This window comes from Neltuma alba, unplaced genomic scaffold, assembly GCF_004799145.2.
Source record: "Neltuma alba isolate B1F8T4 unplaced genomic scaffold, ASM479914v2 tig00012837_pilon, whole genome shotgun sequence".
Classification (NCBI taxonomy): domain Eukaryota; kingdom Viridiplantae; phylum Streptophyta; class Magnoliopsida; order Fabales; family Fabaceae; genus Neltuma; species Neltuma alba.
The window spans coordinates 11,399-36,563 of NW_021637226.1; the positions used below are offsets into that span (position 1 = coordinate 11,399).

Genomic DNA, 25,165 nt, shown 5'->3' on the forward strand with positions numbered 1-25,165 from the left:
TTATGCCAACGTTTTTGTCAATGCAGGGTAATGCAATTTGGGGGCATCACGAACGCCTCATCAGGTTCAGGCGTGGGGGCTCAATATTGAAAAACATGCGATCTGTTTTACGGTGAACTATTCCTGGACTTTTGGTGTTTTGACATTGGGAAGACTACTATAATTACAAAGCGAATTAATAATTAGTCAAAATCTTCTTATATATTATTAATTATGTTAGTAAAAAAATATTTTATTAACAACTTTATTTCTTCAAATCAAAATATATTATAAAATCTATCCCTTATATAATTATCATATTAACTTATACTCTTTTTAGTAATTTGTACATGTAAAAAGTGCTTCTAATAATAACTATCCAAACACTCTCACTTCTCAGAATCACTTTTTCACAAAATCTATTTTCCAGAAGCTATTTTCCAAAGCATAATTTGATTTTATCCAAATATCCCCTTAAACTATGTAAAGTTACGTGGGAACAACCGTGGTATGAACCCCTGTTTATTCAGAGTTTTTAATTGCCTTTTAGGTTTTTTTAATAATACTTTCTCACATCGATTATGTCAATTTTTTTGATTATATATGATTATATATCTTATTTTTAAAATATTAATATTAATATTAAATAAATTTTAGTTATAAATTTACACAAAATAAAAAAATATATGATTAGGTGTGATTGAAGAATTTAAAATAATAAATATAAAAAATTTGATATTATTTTGTTATAGAAAAAGTGGTGAGATACCTCCAGGTCCTTCTGTCATGGCGGCTTCTTATTTATTTATTTTAAGACGCAGCTGCTTTATATAGACATGTCAGACGGAAAATATGACGTGTTGTGTTACGGAACAAAAGCCCTAGCCACCCGGCACACGCTGTGGAGTCAGGGACCATGGTGACTTGTATAGATAATTACTAATGTAATTGAATTTCAAAGTTCATCCCCTGTTTCGGCTTGCTTTGGCTTTGTCCCTGGGATTAAATTGCTAAATATGGCTTGTATTAGGATTAATATAAATGGTGAAAAAAATATTAAGATTAATATAATCTTTAATCAATCAGATTTTGATTCTTTAAGTTTCAAATTATAAATTTTGATACCTCAAAAGATAAAATGGTCCAAGTTCTTATTATATTATAGGAACTTATATTTTAAATGGAAAAACCTATAATTTAAAATTTGAGAGAATAAAAATCAAAATTAGGATAAATTTAAAAGACTAAAAATTGTATTAACTTTTTATATTAATATGATTTTTAACTCTTTACTGGCTACTAATTTCTTTTAATAAATCGATAAGGTATTTGTTATTAAAATAAAATAGATGTATCTGTCTATTATTTTATGCAAAATTATGAGCCCGGGATCACGTGGCAATGAAATAACAATCTAAATCCGCTCCATAGATCAAACGGATGATCACGTGTCTGGGAGCGATCTCTGTCTGCCTGGTAGAGAGGGATCTGACTGCGGACATTATAAATAGGTTCTAACCGGCAAATTCGCGCGTTCCAGACTCTAGTTCTAGCGCGAAACACGGGAAGCATCAGCGCGCGTACTGCACAAGCGTGTTTGAATGGGGACGACGATGAGACACGAATGGGCCCTCATCGTCGCGTCATCTTTGTTGCTCTTCATGTCATTCCCGACGGTCTCTTTTGGAATTACGCCGCCTCGTTCGCTGCTTCACCGCTTCTCCGGCTCCGGCGGGTATCTGACCACTGAGGAGCTATGGTTCAATCAGACTCTCGACCACTTCTCACCCTATGTAATTTTCCTTTCCCTCATCTCTTCTCATGGAAAATTTTGATTATTTTCTGCGGGATTATCTGCCGACAGTTGTTCACATTTCCTGTGCACGTTCACTTAAGTGAATGAATGCCTACCCAGATTCGATTGTCAGATTAATGTCAAATGCTTCATTAAATGAATATTTAAATCCCTGAGGGTCGTTGATGCTATTTATTGTGGCTGATGAGGATTGATTTTAGAAAGTTAAGGCTTTTCAATGAAGACGAAGGGTTAGGTTATAGTTAGTGAATTTATTATAATATTTCATTGCGCAAGGCGACAGTTAGATTTTAGATGTTTAATCATATGCAAGCTTTACTGTGTACCGAACGTTGATTGTTCTTCTGATTGGGTTCGACGGAGGGTTGAGACATTGTGAAGTTGTCACGCCCTTTTTGTTATGTAGTTAATCGTTGTTGTTTGAAGCATCAAAACTTCCCGATGCCATACACCATTTGTTTGCGGCTACCAAAAGATTTAACATTTTGCACTAATTTGGGGGAAGAAAAGGCAAAGGTTTTAGACTTTGATTGCCTCTCTCTCGCGCCTTTAAACAATAACAAAGAAAAGATCCTATTTTGACTTATTTATCACGTTTACTCATCAAATATGGATACAGTTTTTTATGCTTATTTGCATATGGCGTGCAGGACCACCGTCAATTTCAGCAACGGTACTATGAGTTCCTTGACCACTTCCGAATTCCCGATGGACCCATTTTTATGGTCATCTGTGGTGAATACACGTGCAACGGGATAGCAAATGATTATATAAGTGTAAGCTGCATTTCTGTGTCCAAATTTGTATTGGCACCCTTTAGTGGTTTTTGTTGGTTAATATATCAGCATTCTAAGTAATATGTAGTTGATGTGAGATCATAATTGTAGTTTGGTATGAATATCACATACTTTAGCTGCCAATGAGACATACTTGTCCCTGGAAAAAAAAGATCTTGTGTCTTTAGCAAAGGGGCAATAATCTAATTCTCATGTCCTATATGCTTATTGTAGGTTCTAGCACAGAAGTTTGGAGCAGCTGTGGTTTCTCTTGAGCATCGCTATTATGGAAAGAGTTCTCCATTTAAATCCCTATCAACTGAAAATTTGAGATATCTTTCATCAAAACAAGCACTCTTTGATTTGGCTATTTTCCGCCAGTATTATCAGGTGAGCTATATTTTTTACCGAATGCACAAGCTTGTAAAAGGCTGGCGAAAGGGAATTGTATGGCCATAGCTTTATAGATATTTGTCAAAGGTCAGTATTTGCGATGACCCCCCCCCCCCCCCCAAAAAAAAAAAGAGGGATGAGAAGCATTTATGAAATTATGTGCTAATTGTAAACATCAATGTCATTAGTTTTTTTTTTTTTTTTTCATTTTACCTATCTTTTATCTACATGATGTTTCGATGGGTACATGGCATTGCATTTGCTCGCAGTAAATGAAAATCATCGAGGTAATATCAACACTGGTATTTTAAAGAGAGAACGACAATAATCAGGAATCATTGTGATGGAAGATTGGATTGATTTTGAGCTGTGTATGTACATTTAACCTATGACAAAATATTTTGTGACTGTGCTTATATAGATGCATTATGATGGTCGTGTGTATATAAGTTAATTTGTATAGTTTAATGCGTGTACCTTTCAAAATGCGGTCAAGCAATATCTTCATATCAATAGGTCTTCATTACTCTTTAGGTTTCAGTTCATTGTAGTATATTCTGTTCTTCTATTTTCTTTCCTTAAGGTTTGCATGATGATATTATCCGTTTATCAAAAAACTGCGTAGTTCATTGAGAAGATCATGAAGATGGTGTTTTTAAAATCTCACTGCTTATTTTTTAATCTAGTAGTGAAATTATTTTGCAGGACTCATTAAATCTGAAGCTTAATAGAACAAAAGGCGGAAATCCATGGTTTGTCTTTGGCATCTCATATCCTGGAGCGCTCAGTGCATGGTTTCGTCTCAAATTTCCCCACTTAACATGTGGAAGCCTCGCAAGTTCTGCAGTTGTTCTGTCTGTCTATAACTTTACAGAATTTGATCAGCAGGTGGTAATAGGCCCTTTTTTTTTCCCCCCTCCAAATAAGGGTTAATAGGTTTTATATCTTCACGTTCTTATTATTAATAATGGTATTATCATGTAGATGCCGCTTATTATAGAAAATTCCCTCGTTTTTTAACTTACATATCTATATATGTGTGTGTATAAATATATACATATGTATACTATATGCAGGTTGGTGAATCAGCAGGTGCTGAATGTAAAACGGCATTGCAAGAAACTACTAAACTCATTGAACAAAGACTAGCAAAGGATGGAAGGAAGCTGAAATCTTTGTTTGATGCCGCAGATGTATGCTTCGTTCCTTTCTTGCGTTTTAATTGCAGATACATGTTATAGTGATCCTAAAACGCGACTCTGATGCCCCCATCCAAGCATTTCTATTACATTCTCCGGTTGGATGTTAACTTTTGCCCTTTTTGCAGCTAGAAATTGATGGAGACTTCATGTATTTTCTGGCAGATGCTGCTGCTATAGCGGTAATCAATGTGACTGCTGTCTTAATTGCAATTTCTTAATCACAGTCACTTAACCTTTCCTTAAATATTGCAGTTTCAATATGGAAATCCAGATAAAATATGCAAACCTCTTGTTGAAGCAAATAAGGCTGGGGAGGATTTAGTGGTATGATTCTAAATCTATCTATTTCTTGTTTGTCATGAATGAAACTAATCAATGAGCAAGTTTTGGATTTAAACCAATCCATTTCCTGTTACCTTTTGTACAGCATAAACCTCCTTTGGTTGTAATTGCAAGTACTAGTTCTTTATTGGCAGGCTTGTTACTTTCAGTATAGCCATGTAAACTCTTCATCATATTTTACAGCAGAAATCTGGTTTGTTCCATCTGTCAAGAGTCAAGATATCTGGAGCAGTTAGATAGAAAAAATGAGGCATCCAGAATTAGTTATGAACGTGCTTTACATTATAGTTATTAGATGATTCAGTATGTCAGTTTATCACCAGTGCGTGCTCCTTATGGTTGAAATCTTTGAAAAATCACTACTCACCCACTAACAGTATGGTTGCTTTCAGCTAATCTCTTTCAGCCATGCATGCTCTTGTACTAAACATGATCATTGATGTTTTATCATATATTAAAGCTTTGGACTTGAGTGCCATATATGCTCATAAGCTCTAGCTTTTGAAGTTATTAGAGGTAGAGATTAGAAATAATGGAATAGTATCTTTTTTCTGTTTGTTCGTCGTTGTTAGAGATTGACTCCAGAGTTGGATTTTTGCCCACCTTGATTTTCTTAACCAAGGTTAAGTGTCAACATGAGGGATGATGGATCTGAGCTTTATCCATTTTCAGCCCCGAAGGGCTTTGATAGAAGCCTAAACTCTAGTGAGCTTATAAACGAAAACCAGAAATAGACTACAAATAATGTGGGGCACTTATATTATTACCCAGTAATAAATTCTGATCACAAGGGAAATGATGATTTGAGCCAAGCCTATATCCCTCGTACTCCCAAATTACAGAAATTGCAATCAAAGAATAGTGATACGACAAACAAGAACAAAATACACACATCACATTACAACGCAGAACCGTACAAGAATATAGAACCAACACTGGCTTTTGAGAGCCCGTCTTCTCTCAATCCTCACTAGACTTTCCTAAAGTCTGAATTCCCCTTCCGTTCAATGAAAGGATGCTCTTATACCCTAAAAGTAGTATGTCCCCTACCAACACTGCCGTACCTCTGGCTGCGCCTATCCTTGTCTATCAGCTTCACCTTTTAACCCTTACAGCTTAAACCCTTGGGATCAGTCTCTTGATCCCATGCTGTTACTCTTCCCTCCACCTTTTCCCTTCCCATAAAATCTTCTATAGAGGAAAAGATTTGTAAATCTGCTGTGAATCTTCAGCTCCATCTTGCTTTTATATGAAGGGTGAGTTAAAGATAATGATATAACTATTATTGTAATTACTAGTATGTTAGACAAAGTTCTAGAAATACCGATTTGGAGTTACATGGTTAGTGCTTGTTCTGTGTAGATGCTTCTTTTGATTTCTATATGTCTGAGTCTGATGCTTCTGATGGGAAACATATACTTTACCATGCAGGACGCTTATGCCAACTATGTAAAAGAGTATTACCTTGGAACTTTTGGGGTTAATGTTCAAACTTATAATCAAAAGCACCTGAAAAATACTGCTATTAGAGAAGACAGTGCCGATCGATTGTGGTGGTTTCAAGTTTGCACTGAAGTTGCATACTTTCAGGTGGCTCCTGCAAATGATAGCATACGCTCCTCTAAAGTTGATGCAAGGCAAGTTCGTCATCCCTCTCACTGTTAATTTCTTGTATTCCTCTGTTGACATGATTCACTTCTTTCTTTTGGTATCATGTTGCTTTTAATATTTATTGTCTTGTGACTTTTCTTTTCCATGGCGATCTTGTCTGATTGTTGTAGTTTCTAAATTAATGCAGATATCATTTGGACCTCTGCAAAAATGTCTTTGGGGAGGGCATCTTTCCTGATGTCTTTTCAACTAATATATATTATGGAGGCACAAAAATTGCTGGTAAAGAAACTATATCTGCCCAACTTTTTATGTACCTCATTCTTTCACATTATGATTGTGCATGCAAAATATTTGCAGAACGTGCTTGTGACTTTTCAACTTTCTCTTAGTGTGCCTGGCTAGTCTAATTTTAACTCTGCGGGATTTCAGTTATTTACCGTATAGTAATGTGCATGGACAGGTTCAAAAATAATATTCACAAACGGCTCACAGGATCCTTGGCGACATGCTTCAAAACAAATTTCATCGACTGATAGTGAGTAGCTATTTGTGTTTATCAAAATTTAGATACTGACATTCCTCAAAGCCAACGTGGATCTCTATTTGATGACCAATTTCTTAAATTCCTGGTCGTCGTTAATCAGAGTTGCACTAAGCAATAATGTGTAGTTTCCTTTGTTTGTTTGTTTTTGACTATGTGCCACATGATCTTAGGAAGGAGGTATTATGTACTTTTGCTGTGTTCTTGTGTCATTCACTGAATACTGCCTACTGTATTTTTCAGTGCCTTCCTACACTGTATCGTGTCATAATTGTGGCCATGGCGCTGATATGCGAGGCTGTCCTCAATCTCCTTTGAACCTTGAAGGTATGCTTGGTACTTGCTTGCCAATCGTTGTTATCATTTAGAGCACTTGCTTTCTGGAGGAGTTAATTCCGTCTCTTATTAGCCTGGCCACAACAATGATTACTTCTCCCGCGCGCGTGGACAGCTAGATCTCTCACGTAGTTTTGCAGAATCTATCTCGTTGATATAAATGTGGTTATGATGTTAACATTGTATTCTGTTGTGTAACGTTTCTTGACAGGTAACGAGAAGAACTGCACTGATCCTGATGCGGTCCGCAAAATAAGGCAAAAGATCACAGAGCATGTGGACTTGTGGCTATCCGAGTGCCTGGCCTCTGATAGAAGTTTCATATAAATATTTGTATATAAATTATCTATTATGAACTCCGACATCATTGCTTCATCTAGTGTTATTTAACTCACATTTGTGTGAGCTACTGTAATGTATTATAATACTCTCCTCACTCCAGTGTATATGACTTGGTCTTTTTCTTTTTATAAGGGAAATTAGTCTATCTGAAGTTTTTAGTATTATTATTTATTTTTATACTTATTAATGATTGGTTAGTTTTAATGCGTTAACTATTTGTTTGCTGCTCTCTTTTTTCCCTTGCATGCATTCCTGATTCTCTTTTCATAAATAAGAATATTTTATGAAAGTAAGCGGTATTTTTTCAGATATTTATTGGCTTCAGTTAATCTCAATCAATTTGTTATCTATGTAATTCGGTTATATATATCTTATAAAATAAAAGTTAAAACATACATTTAGTTTTTTAATTTTATATAAGGTTTCAATTTAATTTCTTAATTTTAAAAAACTTACATTTGGTCTTTTAACCCTAAAATCATTAGATTTCAATGATGATTTTTTTTGTAACAATCATGAATATTTTGAAAATTAAATTTAATATGTTAGCATTTGAGAATGTTTTATCAACATTTGAGATTTTAATTTCATTATTTTTTAAAAAATTTCAGGATTAAAGGATTAAAATAATATTTTTTAAAGTTAAGAAACGAAATCTTATACGAAATTATATGACCAAATGAATCATTTAGCCTAAAATAAAAAGAATCAGTTGAGTCTATGGGAGTTTTTTTAACCCCTTTTCCGCTTTTTCTGGGCCAGTACGCGTGTTGATGGATTACTGAGTATATTTGAATGGGACTTTGAAATCTCAAATGTGCTGGAGAAAATTGAGGCTACATTTGTGAGAAGATAGAGCTTTTGACAAAAAATCATTTAAAATAGAAAAAACAAGAACGGGCGGATTCTTGCATGTTTAATTTATAGACTTCCCATATCAAAACTAATTTTATAATTCTCGGCCTTTTGTGGAGACGTGATTAATTACGAAGCTATCAAAACAAAATTAGAACCAACTGCCACGTGAATTTATTCCTTTAAGAAATACCTCGTCACAATAAAGAGTCAAGAATTTCCCATGTGGGATAGGTAGGTAATACGTATCGCTGCACGTGACAATGAAGATGAGAGGGACAAAAGTGGGTTCTTATCGTCCTGTCTGGTCTTTTCTGTTACCATTTCTATCGATCTGGATGGTCTCCTACGCCGTCATGGAACCTCCTAATTACGCTGCCGGCCACAAATATCTGCCCACTCAGGACATAGCAGTTGATGTTTGATTTTGATATGCTTAGCAACGGCAAATGTGTTTCCAGAAAGACACTATTGGATTATGATAGTAGAATTTGGAAATGCGTCACATCATCATCACATACCCATCATGCGCTGCGGCCGTCCGAGGACATCAGCAACCCAAGCGTTGGCCCCTCCTCGGTCCCAAGAAGAACACTGACAACTCCAAGTAACAAGAATGAAATCGATGCTTTTGCCACGAACTTCGGGGATGGAGTTTAGAATCTGCTTCTGACAGACTGAATTACCCAAGATTGATTTACTTCTCTCATTTTTCTCTAAAGTCAATTCTTTGGGTTCATCTTTTGCATGATAATTTTGTAAATGTGCTGATTCAACAGCATCCACACTTGGCTTGTTCCCCACATGTTCTTGAAGTAACGAGTTCCTAGCTCCTTGAGTAATGAATCCACGAGCAAAAATTGCAGTGTCTAAAAAGAGGGGATAACACAGGGAGAAGACTCATCCTATGCCATTCTGTATGGCACCATCTACCACCAACTCTGCCAAAATTCTCATGTTTGAAACGACTTCCCCTTTTATTGAGACAGCCACCTCACCTACCTGCTTCAATATCCATACTTTGATACTGTCGCCTGGTGCAGTTTTATACAGTCCAAAAACTCAGTGATGTAGTTTAAGGATTTCGAGATGGACGAATTGGCTTCAACTCAAGTGAACGATATGAACAGCGGCACTAGAAAGCTCTTAGCCTTACAGCTAGACAAGAACCAGACACTTACCAGGGTCGCAAAAAATTACAAGTCAGTCTACTTTTTTCTTAATACATTTCTCCCATCCAGTGAGATAGGTCCTCCCAACTTCTTTTCTTTTTTTGGCCAAACGATGGGTCCGCCAGCTTGCATCCCAGTTTTACAGGGCCATGCCTTTGCAATGAAGTCTTCAGGATAATAACGAGATCTAAAGCTAAAGGACCATTGGAAAAGCAGTGGTGAACAGGAGACTCATTTGTCATATCACCGTAAGAAGCATCCATGGGGGCGGCACTCTTGACCGACTGAATTTTCCAGATAGTGCACAAGTATTCTTGATGCCACCAAATTGATTCTGTGACCAGACAAGGTGGAGAAAAATGTATCCTTTATTTTTCAGCCCTGCACAACCTAATATTAGGTTCGAGTCCATCAGAAAAGTACAGCTCTCGATGAGCTTAGGCTTCCCATCCCCAGAAGAGGATGCGTCCTGGAAGTGTAGTGATTCCAAGCAAGAAGGAGGTGGCTGGAGACATCTCGAGGGATGACCCCTTAATCCACATAGTGTCATTGTTACAAATTATTTTCCAGCAATACTGAATCATTGGCTGAAACAGAAAGAGGAATAATGAACGACACTGACAAAAAGACGAATATAAGTACTGGAAATAAGGCATGAATAAGGTAAGTATGGGACATAACGCACAATCAGAGGTAGCCTCTTCTACGTAAGAAATAAACAACAAGCAATCGGGTTTGCTTGTGAAAATGAAAAGTGAAATTAACAGTATGTGCAATCGAACGGATAATCCAACAATAGCGATGGAGATTTAGGCTAGAGAAAATGGAAATTTCAGATGGACTTTTTCAAAGAGAGCAAAATCATTCAAACGATTTTAGTTCCCTTCATCTTGGATTTTGTCTTGAGTAAAGGAAACCGCAACGCTTGCAACGGATGGCAAGATGATTGCGAGGAATGGCTGCACTGAAACCCCGTCTGGTTTGTGGGAGAAGATGAGGCTTTAAATTGTCCTTATTATTATTATTAAGTTGGCCAGCGCTGTCACCCAATCCGTTGTAGTCTCGTCGGTTAGGATATTCGGCTCTCGCCCGAAAGACCCGGAATCGATTCCGGGCGAAGGAAATCTCAAAATGAGAGTAACTATTTTTTTTAGTAATTATTAAAAAAGTGTTTGGATAGAAACTAAATTATAATTTTATCTTTTTGGTAATTATTAAAAAAGTGTTTGGATAGAAACTAAACTATAACTTTAAAAGTGTTTTTAGAGTTTACAAAATAAATATGTAGAGGGGTTTGTCTCGTTTTGCAAATGGTTACCAAACATCTTTTAGTGTTGAACTAATTCGTCGGCGATTACGATATGAGTCCTTATCCTTACCAAACAAAAATCTGTTGACTTTAAGCGCCATGCTAGTTGAATAGTCGAATACATTAGTCTACTTCAAACTATGGCTCATCACGACGCTGCTGATAACTTTTGTGAATGACGTTATATCATATGGACTTACGTGTCTTAGGTGTTTGTTTTTTGATACGTTAAAGCGCATAGGAGTGTTGAGTTGTTTTTTTTTTGGGGGGAGGGGGGGGGGGGAGAAAACTATCTTTAATATCAATAACGTTTAACTATAAATTATTGCCCAAATTCTTAAATATCATTAATATGACTTTCATTGTTGGAACTTTGGAAACACGGCACCACGCTAATTAAGTTATCGTGAAATAAAGTGCTGTAGATGTTTGATAAAGCATCATAAATATCAAGAAATTTTAGGTTAAATTATCCCAGAGTAGGATTATGTCTAGACATTTTGTCATTTGCTAAATGGGTATGATGACTGATTACTAAAGTGTTGGAAATATCCTGAAATAATGGCTTTTAAATTATACCATTCGACTTTGAAAATTGTCAGTTGGACACGGTGATTGGTTAATAGAATGTTATAAATTATTGTGATTTGGATGATTAACACTTAATTAGTTGTTTTGTATTATTTTAACCAAATGGTTTGATGGCTCAATTACAAATTTGTTGTATCTGATATATGGTGATACCAAACCCTGTCTTCAACTTTTTGCCACAAAAATTCTTCTCTCTGGCTGGTATGACTATTTTTCAGTCAGGAAATGTTGTAAAAACATTGACATTTTAAAATTAAAAATATATTTTTAGTTCTTTAATTTCTGTAAAATTTTATTTTGATCCCTTAAAAAAATTAATAATATTGATATCTTAAATATTAATAAAACGTTCATAAACGTTGTTGATATGTTAAGTTTAATTTTTCAAAATAATCATGATTATTATAAAAAATTATTATTTAAAATTAAAGAGTTAAATGACTAAAAACATATTTTCTAAACTTGAGAGATTGAACTGATTAGAACAAACATGCTCTTTTGCACATTTCAAAATTTTATTTAAATACATTATTTTGATATTTTTTTCCTGTCATTTTCACCGTAATAAAAAAGGATTAAGGGAGTGTTCGGATAAAAACCAAACCATAATTTTAGAAGTGCTTTTACGGATTACGGAGTAAATATGTGGAGGAGGTTACCTCGTTTTGTGGAAACGTACTTCTGAAATCGCGGTTTTGAGAATGCCAAACACCCCCCTTAAGTCTACGTGCAAGCAAGATTCGCGAGAGTAAAGTGGAAAATATGAATAAGGACTGCATTAAGAATGAGCGCGTTGAAAGCAGAATTGCATTTTTTTTATAAGCATGAGTTTTTTTTTAGTTTAAAGTAATCTTATTCGAGATACTGTCAGATACTAAATATGGATATTTCTCCAAATAGAAATTCAAATCTTGATTCACGATATTACCAGGAACTAACCTTTTCTACTACATCTAAGCTAATATCTGTTACCAATTATGTTGTTTTTAAAACCACATTTGGACAAGAAATGAAAGCATGTCCCTCGAGTCAAAAACTCTAAAAGCCATTCGTATGAATTAATTAAACGGCATGAGTAGAAGCAGGGCGTACTAATTGGTTTAATTAGCCAAAGAAGCAAACAAATACGTAGGACTGGACACGTACTAAATATGCAGTATAACGGGAAAAAAAAAGGAGATCTTTAACATGAGACGCGGTTAACTTACTAAACTACTTACTTATAATACATGTTATATAATCTTTTTAAATTACTTATACGTATCATTAGATCATATATCAATTTATAAGTAAATCAAGTCAGTGTGGAGAAAAAGATTAATATAAATATTTTATAATAACTTAGTAGCTTTATTAATCTTTTAAGTTAATTAACTGAGCTTTATATTAAAAACAAGAGATTTTAATAAATAAGTTGAAGTATAACATATTAAAGGAGGAAGGGAGGGAGATGGTGGGAAACAAAAAAGCAGAAGGGAGAAGAAATGGCCTGAGAGACATGAAAATGCCCGGACTCGAGAGGCCGAAGTAGAGAGAGAGAGAGAGGGAGGGAGAGAGTGCTTGGGGGTCAAACGAGAATCATGGGAAGAACAAATCCCGGAATATTTATACCAACGAGGATCACATTCTGGCGCCCCTAGGATCTCATACACGACACACATGCAGACATGTGTTGACAAGTCAAAGCAAAACAAAAGTGTATATTACTGATAACATCACCCTGCTTTCTCAAATTAAAATCCTCTCCCAACACATCACTCTCTCTCTCTCATGGATGCCAGCTTTGCTTCCTCCGCTAAATCTCCATCCAAACACATGCTCTCCCTCTCTCTCTCCCCCCTTCTTTTTACATCAGCCAAGCCTCTTCATGAGTTCCAAATCATTTTTCTTTATTATTTCCTAAGCAGTCTTAATCCTAAATAGGCGAATTTCAGCATTTATTCACCAATAGTTCAATAGGATTATTTAATGTTAAGTTGGAAAACATTAAATATTGACGCGGCCGCCATTGAGAATCAGGCACTTGTTTGAATTTTATTTTATGATAAGGAAGGAGATGAGGGAAAAAGGTCAGCATGAATGAAAAGTTTAATTAAAAGTAATTAGCAGGGGATCGGACCGCCAAAAGGAAAGTTAAGTGAGAAAGTAGGAGAGGGAAGCGTGGTGGTGGAGGGAATGCGGTGGACCCCACCATGCGGTACATCCCCTTTGTGGCGGTAGCCAGCGTGAATGAATCTAGCGTCGCCGCGACACGCAAAAATAGTGGCCGTTTTTTTTTTTTTTTAATTTAATTATTTATTCTTTGGGGAAGAGCAGGTAGCGAAGAAAGGAGGGGGGCATGTTTTAGGCATTGAACAAATTTCGGAGGGGGGTGGATCCCACATGGGGTCACCTTTTCTCGGTGCCCACTAACCACGTGGTGCTCGCCCAACGCAGAATCGAACTCCCCGATAGCCGCGTTTGACGTTTCACATTGCTTCCTTCTCACTTCCGTCTTCTAAAGTCCAAATGCCTCCCCTCTTTCCACTGCCCCTTTTTTCCTTCTCTCTTGTTATTACTCCCAAAGCCATTAAGCAAGCCTATTTCCCAGAATTATTAAATACTTAAAAAAAAAAAAAGGAAGGGAAATCTCAAGGTGGGCATCAACTGATATTTGGCGTTGGAGGAGCCTCCCAGCATTGAAGTTGAGCCAATCCAAAAGTCCCCACTCATGGGTTCTGACACGAAATTACCAACAAAACAAACAGTGCCTTGTCACATCTGATCACAGTCCATTTCCATGTGCCCCCGTTGCTGCCCTGAACCACTAGGGTTTTCTTCCCCCTCGCTTATGCCCCCAATTTCCTGATCGATTCTCCTTCTTCCTCTTCGATCTCCTATGGATAAGCCTCTCCACCTCCTGCCGGCTTCCCCCATGGACAAGCCCTCTCTTCCCGACGCTCAAAGACCGGCCTTTGACCGTTCTGACCCGACTCTCGACTTGATGACCGTCGATCCCTGCCGGTCTGCCGGGGATGCCCAGGATTCCCGGCTTCTCCCGGTTCCGGTCGCACTTGACCGCGATGCTGATGTGGCCGTGACGCAGCACGGTTGCTTGCCCGACATGAAACTCAAGGTTGATGTGAAGGTTGCGGACGGCAGCTCGGCCAAAAGGAAGCGAGGCCGGCCGGCCAGGGGTACTGCTAGGGAACCGCCATTGAAGAAGAATAGGGACGAGGAGGATGTCTGCTTCATCTGTTTCGATGGTGGGAGCCTTGTTCTCTGTGATCGCCGGTGAGTGATCGCGATCCCGATAGTTTACGGATTGGTCTGTCGTAGAGAAATACGAGAAATAATGGAGCCAAACTTTAATTTCGCCAAAGTGCTTAATAACTCCAGATGGTCACTTGCAAAACTAATTTCGTGCTTCTCAGTATACAACCCTTGGCTCTTGGGTCGTAATTAAGGACGATTGTGCTTCATTCAATTGTAATCACTCATGTCGTTTTATCTATTCATTTATATTCATCCTCTCCCTCTTTTTTTTTTTATTTCCTCTTTTTTAGGGGTTGTCCTAAAGCATACCACCCCGCCTGTATCAAGCGAGACGAGGCATTCTTCCGTTCCAAGGCCAAATGGAATTGCGGTATGTTGCTTCATAAACTACACTCTTCTTTTATGTTGCTGGACTGCTGGAAACTTCTCATTGAAGCCCAATACCAATCCAATAAATCTAATTTCCCTAACCCTTTCCACTTGCTATCGGAATTGTATCCTAAAAGTTCCGATGCGTGGGTCGCTTATTCCTGTTTCTGCTTCCAATATTTCTGGTCGTAGATGATAGATAATTGAATTAAAAATCTTCAATGATGTTTCTTTTTTATTCTTTGATCTCATTTGATACAATCTAATCACTGGATACGCATGCATGCGCTTAAGAGAGGTTGGCAGTTTTAATTCAATATGAGTTCAGATCTTTTATAGCATTCCTTATTCACCTCTTTAATTTACTTGCCATTCAGGTTGGCATATATGTAGCATATGTCGGAAGGCATCCCATTATATGTGCTATACATGTACATATTCTTTGTGCAAGGGTTGTATAAAAGGCACCGATTTTCTCTGTGTCAGAGGGAATAAAGGTCTGTGCGGGATATGCATGAGGACCATAATGCTCATTGAGAACAGTGCACAGGGAAAAAAGGAAACGGTAACGCTAAACTTCCACTCTTGTGCTGATCTCATTTACTATTGATTTTGTTTTTGGCTGGCGGGTTTTTCTCGTTGTAATGATGATGGTCTTGTTTTCATTCTTTTTCCTTCTTTGTGCCACTTGTACAGTGTGAAGTGGATTTTGATGACAAAAGCAGTTGGGAGTATCTTTTCAAGGTGTATTGGCTGTACTTGAAAGAGAAACTATCCTTAACGTTAGATGAGATCCTTCGAGCTAAAAATCCATCGAAAGGAGCTGCTGCTAATGGTTCTAAGTTAGAAATGCCTCATGAAATTCATATGCATAAAGATGACAAGGGTTCTGGGTCAGAGAACTCCTGTATAGACATAGAATCAAATAATTTAGAGAATAACCATTGTAATAGACAGCCAAGGCTTGTTAATAAGGAGGACTGCCCAAATATGAACACTTCAGCTCGTGACAAAGAGGCATCTATGGCTGAAAGCACAAAATGGGCATCGAGGGAGCTTTTAGAGTTTGTTGCACATATGAAAAATGGCGATACATCTGTCCAATCTCAACATGATGTTGAGGCTCTTTTGCTGGAGTATATAAGGAAAAACAATCTTTGTGATCCTCAACAGAAAAGCCAAGTTGTTTGTGATTCAAGACTAGTCAATTTGTTCAGAAGAGAGCGTGTAGGTCATTTTGAAATGTTAAAGCTTCTTGAATCTCATTTTCTTATAAAAGATGATGCCTCTGCCAACATTATAAGGTCAGGACCGATTGATGATGTTGCTAGTCAGATGGAGGTTAATGACAATGGTAATGATCAGCCAATTGTGGCCAATGATAAGAGACAGAAAACACGGAAAAGGGCTGAAGTGCTGCTTGATAATCCGGACGCGTATGCTGCAATAAATGCTCACAATGTAAACTTGATTTATGTGCGGCGGAATCAGATGGAGAATCTAATTGACGATTCTGAGAACTTTAGAGACATGGTTGTTGGTTCAATTGTGCGGATAAGAGTCTCTAGCAGTGATCAAAAGCAAGAGATGTATAGGCTTGTACATGTCATAGGTAAATAACTTAAACAGACACTGATTCTAACGGCAATTTTCACTTGTAAATTTGTAATGAGTAAATGATTTGAAATTTTACGAGTCACATACCCTCTGTGCAGGTACCACCAGTATTGCTGAATCTTACAATATTGGCTCAAGAACAACAGGCATTGTGCTTGAAATTTCTAATTTAAACAAGAAAGAGGTCATAAAAATAAGTGAGATTTCAGATCAGGATTTCTCTGAGGTGAATGAGATATTTTCTTTTTATGTTCAGTGGAATCTCTAAATTTTGCAATTTTTTTAATTGGGTCTTTCTAATGGTTAGTTTATTGATTATTTGTGTCCAGGATGAATGCAAACGGTTACGACAGAGCATAAAATATGGGTTTTCAAAAAGATTGACTCTGGTTAGTGTGTATATTATATCAACTCTCCATATTATGGGCTGTCTTTTATTCGTGTTTAAGACAACGGTTTTGATCGTTTGTAGGGAGAGCTTCTGGACAAGGCATTGACACTTCAGGCAATGAGAGTTAATGATGTAAGCTTTTCCTCCTTATCATTACTGCTCTTCAAGTAACGTGGTTCTTCATCATCAACGCTCATTTTTACTTTTTTAAGTTTTAAAGGAAACCCTGAATTCCACTGAAAATCTGCACAAGTTAATTTTTTTGTTGCCCAGATCTGAATAGTTTTGAGTACCCTGTGCATTTACCCATGCCACTACAACTTTAGAATTGGTTTTCGCATGTGAATCCTGTGAAAGCATTCAGTTGATTGGAAATTTTCTTATTCTAAAAGCAGAATTTGCATCCTTTTCTTCTTATCTGCTAATTATATGTATTCAAGCACGGTCATGTTGTAATTTTGTCCTGACAATTTGGTTGGAGTATGAAGCAATACCGTTAGAACATGGCATTATTTTTAACAATTCTGTTCTCTCTGTTCTAGTTGCTGGAAGGCGAGATACTGCAGCTTAACGATCTTCGTGATAGAGCAAGTGAAAAGGGACATAGAAAAGAATATCCTTTACTGTCTATAACTTTGCTCCTTCCTTCCCCCCCCCCCCAAAAAAAAAAAAAGCCTAGACAGTGGGTAATAGGAACGCTTGCTTTGTTTGTCGTTTATTCATCATGCATAGGCGAATATGTTTATGAATGCTTGATAATTTAGGCGGATTAGCAATTCTTAGATGATTGGAGGTTACCATTGTAGGACTTCTGAACAAGCATGTCCAGCTAGCTATTCAGAAGTATGATAGGTTGAGCTATTTATTATTTTTTCTTATCTGGCCTCATTTTTAATCTGCATATTGCATTTGACCCTTCTTTGTGCTGTTGAATTTATTTTTTCGCAATACTTCAGTTAGATGCAAGTGTAACTTTAATTCTGAACTAACATGTTTAGGATTATAGTTGTTCCTTGGTTTGGCCAGGTATTAATGTGTTGCCATATTGGCCCCCTGCCCAACTTAAATTGATCCTTGATGGGAAAATATTCAATATGATTAAGTGGAACTAGCTAACAAATGGTACCTTCCTCCTATATGTATGCTAGGGTTAATTGTTAGAAGAAATCCCCTTTCAATTACGGATTTATTTAACTGACCTATCAACTGGAACCAAGGCAACTTGCTCATTTTTTAGATATTAGTTACCCATTCTCTTCTCCACCTTTTTCTGCCTTGTTGATGTGCCAAATACATGGATAAGTTAGTCTAGTATTCCTTGACCAAACTGCACGCTGAGAGAGTGTGTGGAGAAGTTGCAATTACTGAACTCATCTGAGGAACGCCAGCGAAGGCTGCAAGAAATTCCGAAAGTATACTCTGATCCAAATATGGACTCAATGTTTGACTCTGATGACGATGCTGAAAAGTCAGATGAAAGGAAGCAAGGTAAAATTCATTTTCTATGTGGACCCTGCTTTCATTTTTCTTTTAGCAGTTATCCAGACAATATTCAAGTCATGGTAAATGTGGTTATGTCGATGTAGATGACAATATACAGTCTAAAAATTCTGGATTTAATAGAAGAGAGAGGGAGCCTAGTTCTCCAAGAAGTGAGGGTGGTGGGTGCAGAGCACTAGACTTTTTGGTCACTGCTCATGAGCAGATTGGGAATACATGTACAGTGAAGAACCAGACCAGCCCAAGTGACACAGCAAATGGCGATAGCAATAATTTAGTAGTGGCAACGTCAGGGTCATCTGCTGTTGCTTCGGACCCTCCATCCTTGCCTTTCTCTACAGGAAATGAGCAGCCATTTAATGATCTTGCAACTGATAAGGTATGGCACTACCGGGATCCATCTGGGAAGATTCAGGGACCATTTTCTTTGCTGTCGTTGTATAAGTGGAATGAAAGTGGGCATTTCCCGTCTGATCTCAGAATATGGAAAAACACTGAAGAACAAGATGACTCTATATTGTTAACTGATGTATTAAGCGGGAAGTGTTATAAAAATGCTTCATTGCCATGCAGTAGTCAGCTACTATCCTTAGGGATCAAGGCTGTGCAGGGTAACGAAGATGATATTGATTTGCCAAGTTGCACTCCTGTAACCAGCTCCTCAACTTGTGTGGACTCTACATCTACCGTTGTTCCTGCAACAAAAGCATCACCAAAAACTCACAAATTGGTTTTCTGGAGTTGCCTGGCGATAATTCTAAGCCAACTCATTCTGAACATACGGATCAGTCTGCTGAAAATAAACGTTCCTGGAGTACTGCTTCCAGCTTAGCTGGTGGTGGGACACCACTTCCTGAAGTGACTGTTGAGTGGAGAAGATGTTCGCCAGCTCCGCCTAATCCTTCTATTGAGGAATGGGACTCCAATCTTGTCTCCGCATCTTCATTGAAGCCAGCTGAAACTGCTGGCGATTGTACTGCTACTCCATCGTCAATATGTGGTCAACTAACACATTCTTCCCCTTCCAATCCAGCCTGTAACACATCTGCGTGGCAGGCGATGATGGATGAACCGAATGATTTTGGCTCATTTGGTGAAACAGTGTCAGATCTGTTGGCAGAAATGGAGGCAATGGGATCTCTCGGTGGCTTGGAATCTCCCACATCGATCATGAAATGTGGTGAGGAATTGACTGAGGGTTCTAATGGCCTCAGCCCTGCAGAGGGGCTCAGCCCAATGCCTGATGCAGGTAAAGGGGATGCACTGAGCTCCACAGGAGATTTACAATTTAACTCTCAATCCACAGCGCCAGAGGTACCATTATGCCAACCAGAGGGACATTACCATCAAAGAATCTCTGGAGGGCATTCTAGCAGAAGTTCTGAAGTAGGCGGCACGAAGAATCATGTTTCAGGTAGTCAATGGAGGTCAGGTTCAGGAATTCCATCCACAGCAGCCTGGGCCATGCCTACAGATGCTACTTGGAGAATCGGGCAAGACAGCAGAAGTGGTTGGGAGGCATCTCATTTAAATACAAACTTGGGCTGGGGTGTGATGGATAATAGAGGAAATGCAAACACAGGTTGGGGAGTAGGACAGGGTCCAGTGCAGGAAAACAGGAACCTAAATTCATACACATCCGTAGGAACCGCAGGCGCTTGGGGGAACCAATCTAGACATGGCAACGATCGATTTTCTCCTCGTGGTAGGGATATGAGTAGGGGTAGACATGTCTGGAACAGACAACCATTCGGTGGTGGAAATGGAGGCTCCCAAAGGCCTCCGCCCAGAGGGCAGCGAATTTGTAAATTTTACGAAAGTGGGTACTGTAAGAAGGGAGCATCATGTGATTACTTGCACCCATGATTTTTGAATCCAAAAGGCATTAGTAACGTTTAAATTTTTGTAAGCATTAACATAATGGGAAGCTTCTCTTCCAATTGTTGTAATTTAACCTTTGACAGTAACAGTCAAGTGGCATAATTTTTTCTAGAAAACGGCTGTAGCATCTTATACTTTCCTTTGATCGTTCTGTTAAATGTCAATTATGAATGGATGGTTAATTCGACGTACGCCTCGGTGTATTGTACTCGGAAGCAAGGAACTGAAATATAATTTGCAAATTTAATATTGTCAAGACTTAATAAAGATTCGAAAATCACATTTTATTTGAGGTTTAGTAATTTTCAGTTTTATTTTTCATTCTTGTCCTAAAGTTATTCTCGCAAAATTTGTCAAGAACGACGATCAGTAATTTAACGAAGGTGAGAGCCAAGAATGGAAAATTGAGAACATTTCCTTAGTTGATTACTCCCTGGTCTTTTGTTACAAGAATAATATAGTTAAAAACAATAAAAGCATAAGATATATGCATATTTTTTTTAATTATATTTTTATTTACAAAGAGAGTACATGAAAGCAATAAATGAAAATTTATTGAGAGATAATAAATACTACATTCGATCTTTAATATAAGAGTTTGTTTGATTTCTATTTTGGTCATAAATATAAAATTTTAATCTACTTTGTCTTTCATATTTATCCATTTATTTTAAAACAGTCTTTATAATAATGATAGTTCTAGTCAATGCACTTGATTAATAAGGATATTTTAAAAAGATAACACTTATTTATTACAAATAACTAATTTAACTATTTTTAATTATTTAAATTAATCAACTAGTTCTTATATTAAAAACTAGAGATGATAACATATATTTAGAAGGGATGAAAATGAAATGATTAGTTTAAAATTTCAAACAAAGAGAACTTATATTTATGTACAGGGGAGAGAATGTTTCGGGGACATACTTGGGCATGGCATATTCGCATGTCTGTTGGAAGTCAGGAGGGAAAGAGAAAATAGAGGAAATCGTTCATGTAGCTCGAGTTCGAATCTTATTCTCTAATGCAACTCGCAAATAATATTTTATAAAAAATTTTAAAAATAACGAAAAAGTATGATTCCTTTTTCTTTTCTTTTCTTTTTTTGATGATGTTTTATGAGAGGCTGTAGAAATATGGTAGGAAAGTTGTATTAAAGAATCAAATGTAGTCGGATTCCTTAAAAAAATGGAGAACAAAAGCACAAGGCAGAATCAGCCGAATGCAATGTATTCAAAAATTCTTTGCGTGGATGGCTGAGGAAAACTATAGATTGCTTCAATTTATGAATAATGTTTTCGTGAACCCAAAAGACAAAGCGAAGCTCCGCTAATCTCTCTCTCAAATCTCACTTCTCAAAAACTGTTAGCTTAGTAGTTGCCACTTACCTCAACAATTGAAAAATATATTCTTGTTTATTTTTCATATTCTAGCCTTCAACACGTTTTCAGATATTCTGATTTTTTTAAAGTACTCCCTCTAGTCCTTAATATAAGACCCATTTAACTAATTTGATTAGATTAAAAAAGTTAGGTAAATTAGTTAATTATAAGAAATGTGACGCATTTTTTTCTAAAATATCATAATCATCTTTTTTAATACCCCTTCTTTTTCCTCTACTTAATTATGGTTGATGGAGTATCTATAAGGGTAATTTAGAAAAAATTGATAAATATGATAAATGAGTCTTATATTGAGGACCAAAACCAACTCAAGAATTGGGTGTTATATTAAAAACCGGAGGAGTAGCATCATAATTTCTCAATTTAAAAAACTACGAAACACAAATCAATTTTAGATTAACTGTATTTGGACGATTGAGAAAAAAGGGGAGAATCCTTATTAAGCAACACAAATTGGGTAATCCAGAATTATCAATTCCAGTAAACCGTACATTTCCAGGTTAAAGGAACGCGAACGCTGAATGAAAGCCAATCTCAAACGCTATTTTAATCCTCCACGGATGCTAATCATATTCTTGATGTTGTTCAGAGATGGTCTCTGACTCTCTGGAAGAAGCAGCAACTGTGAAATTTTTCTCTTTACCCCCAAATAAAAATTCATTTGATCGTAGCTTTTCCTAAAATTATTTGCATTGCCTTTGGCTTGAGGCGCGGACCTATCCATCACCCTTGATCTCATCCTTTCGTCTCCCATTGCTATAATGGTACAGTTCCCACACATGAAAGAAACAAATCTTGTAATAATTTTCATTTCAGTTGCTCCTTATGTGCCAAGAAAATGGAAGACGGAGTAAGCAATAAGATTTTTCGAACAATGATTCGAGCTTGAATGGTTTTCGCCTTTGAAAATCTCTTGACGAACGATACGGGAATATTTTGTCTTTTTTTCATCTTGTTTAAAGAATCGTGGAATGGTTTTTCTCAACTTGGTGATCCTGTGCTTCGTTTGAATAGTTGTCAGTGAAGGCAGCAGCAGCCAACTAAAATTTGTTGGGATTTTACGAGAATGAAGATAATTGGTGTTTTTTTGGCGGAATCTGATGGCCGCGATTGCGGCTTCTAGGTGGATGGGGCAATTGGGAGCCCATTCAGTGGCCTTAAATGGATTAGGAAAACTTGTGAATTCGAAAGCACCATTTTCATTTGAAGGAGCAGCTTCATGGGCTTTTGCTGCGTTTTCCAGGCGAAATTCTCAGCTGGTAAAATCGAGCGGAAAGCGGTTATTTCTTATTGACACGTTAGCCATTGTAAGTTGTAAATTATAATATAAACTCATCTTATTTTTAATTTTTATTTCCTCAGATCAAATTCTTAAGAATGATGTTGTTGTTTTCGTTACGCGAATGCTGTGTTCTGTTTAGGTTAGAAAATTAGAAGGCCAAGGTGTACCCCTCAAAGCAAGCTGAAGCGATAACTGCTGCTATAACTGAAGTCTTGAATGACAGTCTTGAAAATGCATCACAATCATTTGTATCTAAAGAAGAAATGCAGAAAGTAAGATGACCTGATGTAATTTACGACCTTCCCCTTGTGCGATCCCATAGTCAATGGATGCTTGGCTCACTTATGTATTGATATCTATTTCTTTTCTTTATTCCTCGGTATGATTCAAGAATGAACTGACTCAAGAAGCCAAGCTATCCAAATTCAAATCTGAAGTGCAGAGCTCTCAGGTATCCATAAACCATGGTGCTTGCAGATGAAGTAATTTTTTTTTTTTTTTTTAGTTTGCAGTGATCTGAGAACAGTTACTGTAATCTTCCTGAGGGTTTTCTCATCCGGTCACTGGAGTGATATATCCTATTCCTTCATGATATTTCTTCGAATAGGAAGCTCCATCTTAGCACCTAATTATGTTGTGACACGAAATTGCTGCTTATTATTCTAACTATTTATTGAGGAGTAATTATGATGCAGGGCAACCATTTTCTCTGCTGCAAATGAGACTGAAAAACTTCGAAATGATATAGAGAAGATGCGCAGTGAATTAAGGTTTGTTTGATAATTTTTTTAAGTCTTTGGCATTAACTAACTTCTATGTCCCTGGGTATGGCATACCAACTTTATGCTTCAATTTATGGGTTGTGATGCAGATATGAGATAGATAAAGTCACTGCTGGGCAGAGGTTGGATTTGAACCTTGAGAAGGGGTGAGAACTGAGAACTAAGGACCAGAATATGTAGATAGTCTTTACTCTCTAGTGAAGCATTATAGAATTTGTCAGGTTGAAATACCATTTCTTTACCATTGTTATGCCTGATGTGTTACTTCTTCTCTTCGTAAATGCAGGAGAATTAGGGAGGAACTGTCCAATCAGAGTGCAGAAACTTCGAACCTGACCAACAACTTGACAGAGTAAGCAAACATGTGGCTGTGAGAAATACATTTCATAGTCATCTGCGTAACACGCAATAGTTATTTTATGTTTCTTGAATATAATAATGTTCAGGAGATTCATGCCTTGAGAGCACACTGGAAGCAGCGAAATATGATGTGATAAAATACTGCATATCTGCGGTTGGCCTCGCTGTTGTCCGCATCTTGATGTGAACAAGATTGTGATCCAATTAAAATTTGGATAACTTGTCGCCAAAGGTTAAAAAAAACATAAATATTGGTTGAGGGCCTGAAAGAGTTGGAATTTTAATTATGAAGACGTTGCACTCATGTTGTGTCAGACGAAGAGTTGAATACAATTATGGTTGTGGCTGAGCTAAAGTAGCGGCGGCTCCCAAATGGACCTTTTTTGAGCCCGTTCTTCGTTTCCATATTCTTTTGCTCATTTATTTGGAATAATTGCTTCATTTGTACATTCTCTAGATGAGGCGACCTGTATTATATTCTCACCAACTTGTATTTTTCATATTCTAGATCAACAGGATGTTAATCCAATGTTAAGCTCCGCCTTGAAGTGCTCTGTACATGTACTTTTGAATCCTATTGGAAGAAATACAAGTCTGTCTTATTTATAAATCACTTTAACATGTTTTCACACAACTAAGGAAACCCTTAAACTTTATTAACTCTTATTTAAAATTTAATAACTTTGCAATTTTATCCTTATTTAATATATATTACACCTCATCTAAACAAAGTCACACAATAATAAATGAAAGGTAAAATTGCATATCTATATAAAAAATTTTCTCAATACTTTATAAATAGGACCAAAAGATATTTTTTCTTTTTATCTTATAAACAATCAGAAGAGTATCGGTATTGTAATAAGGAGCATCTGATATGTCCGCAATATACATCAGGAGCGGTGTCTTTGGTAGGGGGGTGTTATCAAGGTTTTCAGGTGGGACACTGATTTTCATGATAATGGGCTTGTCTCATTCTATGCATATGTGTGATGAGCTGGGAATTTTCAAACGAAGCTCATTAGCTCACCAACTTATGACATCCATCCGATTT

General features: G+C 37.0%; 2 protein-coding genes and 1 pseudogene across 2 annotated transcripts; all 3 read left to right on the forward strand.

Moving 5' to 3' along the window:
* Positions 1 to 1,524: 1,524 nt before the first annotated feature.
* LOC114731570 (probable serine protease EDA2) lies at positions 1,525 to 7,505 on the forward strand. The gene is made up of 12 exons (XM_028918776.1): positions 1,525 to 1,772; positions 2,446 to 2,571; positions 2,806 to 2,961; positions 3,670 to 3,852; positions 4,041 to 4,157; positions 4,292 to 4,345; positions 4,419 to 4,490; positions 5,940 to 6,145; positions 6,307 to 6,401; positions 6,583 to 6,657; positions 6,907 to 6,990; positions 7,211 to 7,505. Exons 1-12 carry the CDS (start codon positions 1,581 to 1,583, stop codon positions 7,324 to 7,326), a joined length of 1,476 nt encoding a protein of 491 aa, XP_028774609.1. The 5' UTR covers positions 1,525 to 1,580; the 3' UTR covers positions 7,327 to 7,505.
* A 6,403-nt stretch (positions 7,506 to 13,908) lies between these two features.
* Positions 13,909 to 20,397, forward strand: LOC114731571 (zinc finger CCCH domain-containing protein 19-like). Its single transcript, XM_028918777.1, is given in 11 exon segments — positions 13,909 to 14,541; positions 14,814 to 14,893; positions 15,270 to 15,457; positions 15,589 to 16,504; positions 16,608 to 16,735; positions 16,839 to 16,898; positions 16,982 to 17,032; positions 17,443 to 17,513; positions 18,234 to 18,388; positions 18,487 to 19,106; positions 19,109 to 20,397. Coding segments are annotated over 11 exon segments (3,822 nt in total). The 5' UTR covers positions 13,909 to 14,146; the 3' UTR covers positions 20,267 to 20,397.
* A 2,390-nt stretch (positions 20,398 to 22,787) lies between these two features.
* On the forward strand, positions 22,788 to 24,298 carry LOC114731575 (protein FMP32, mitochondrial-like; annotated as a pseudogene).
* The last annotated feature ends 867 nt before the right edge of the window (positions 24,299 to 25,165 follow it).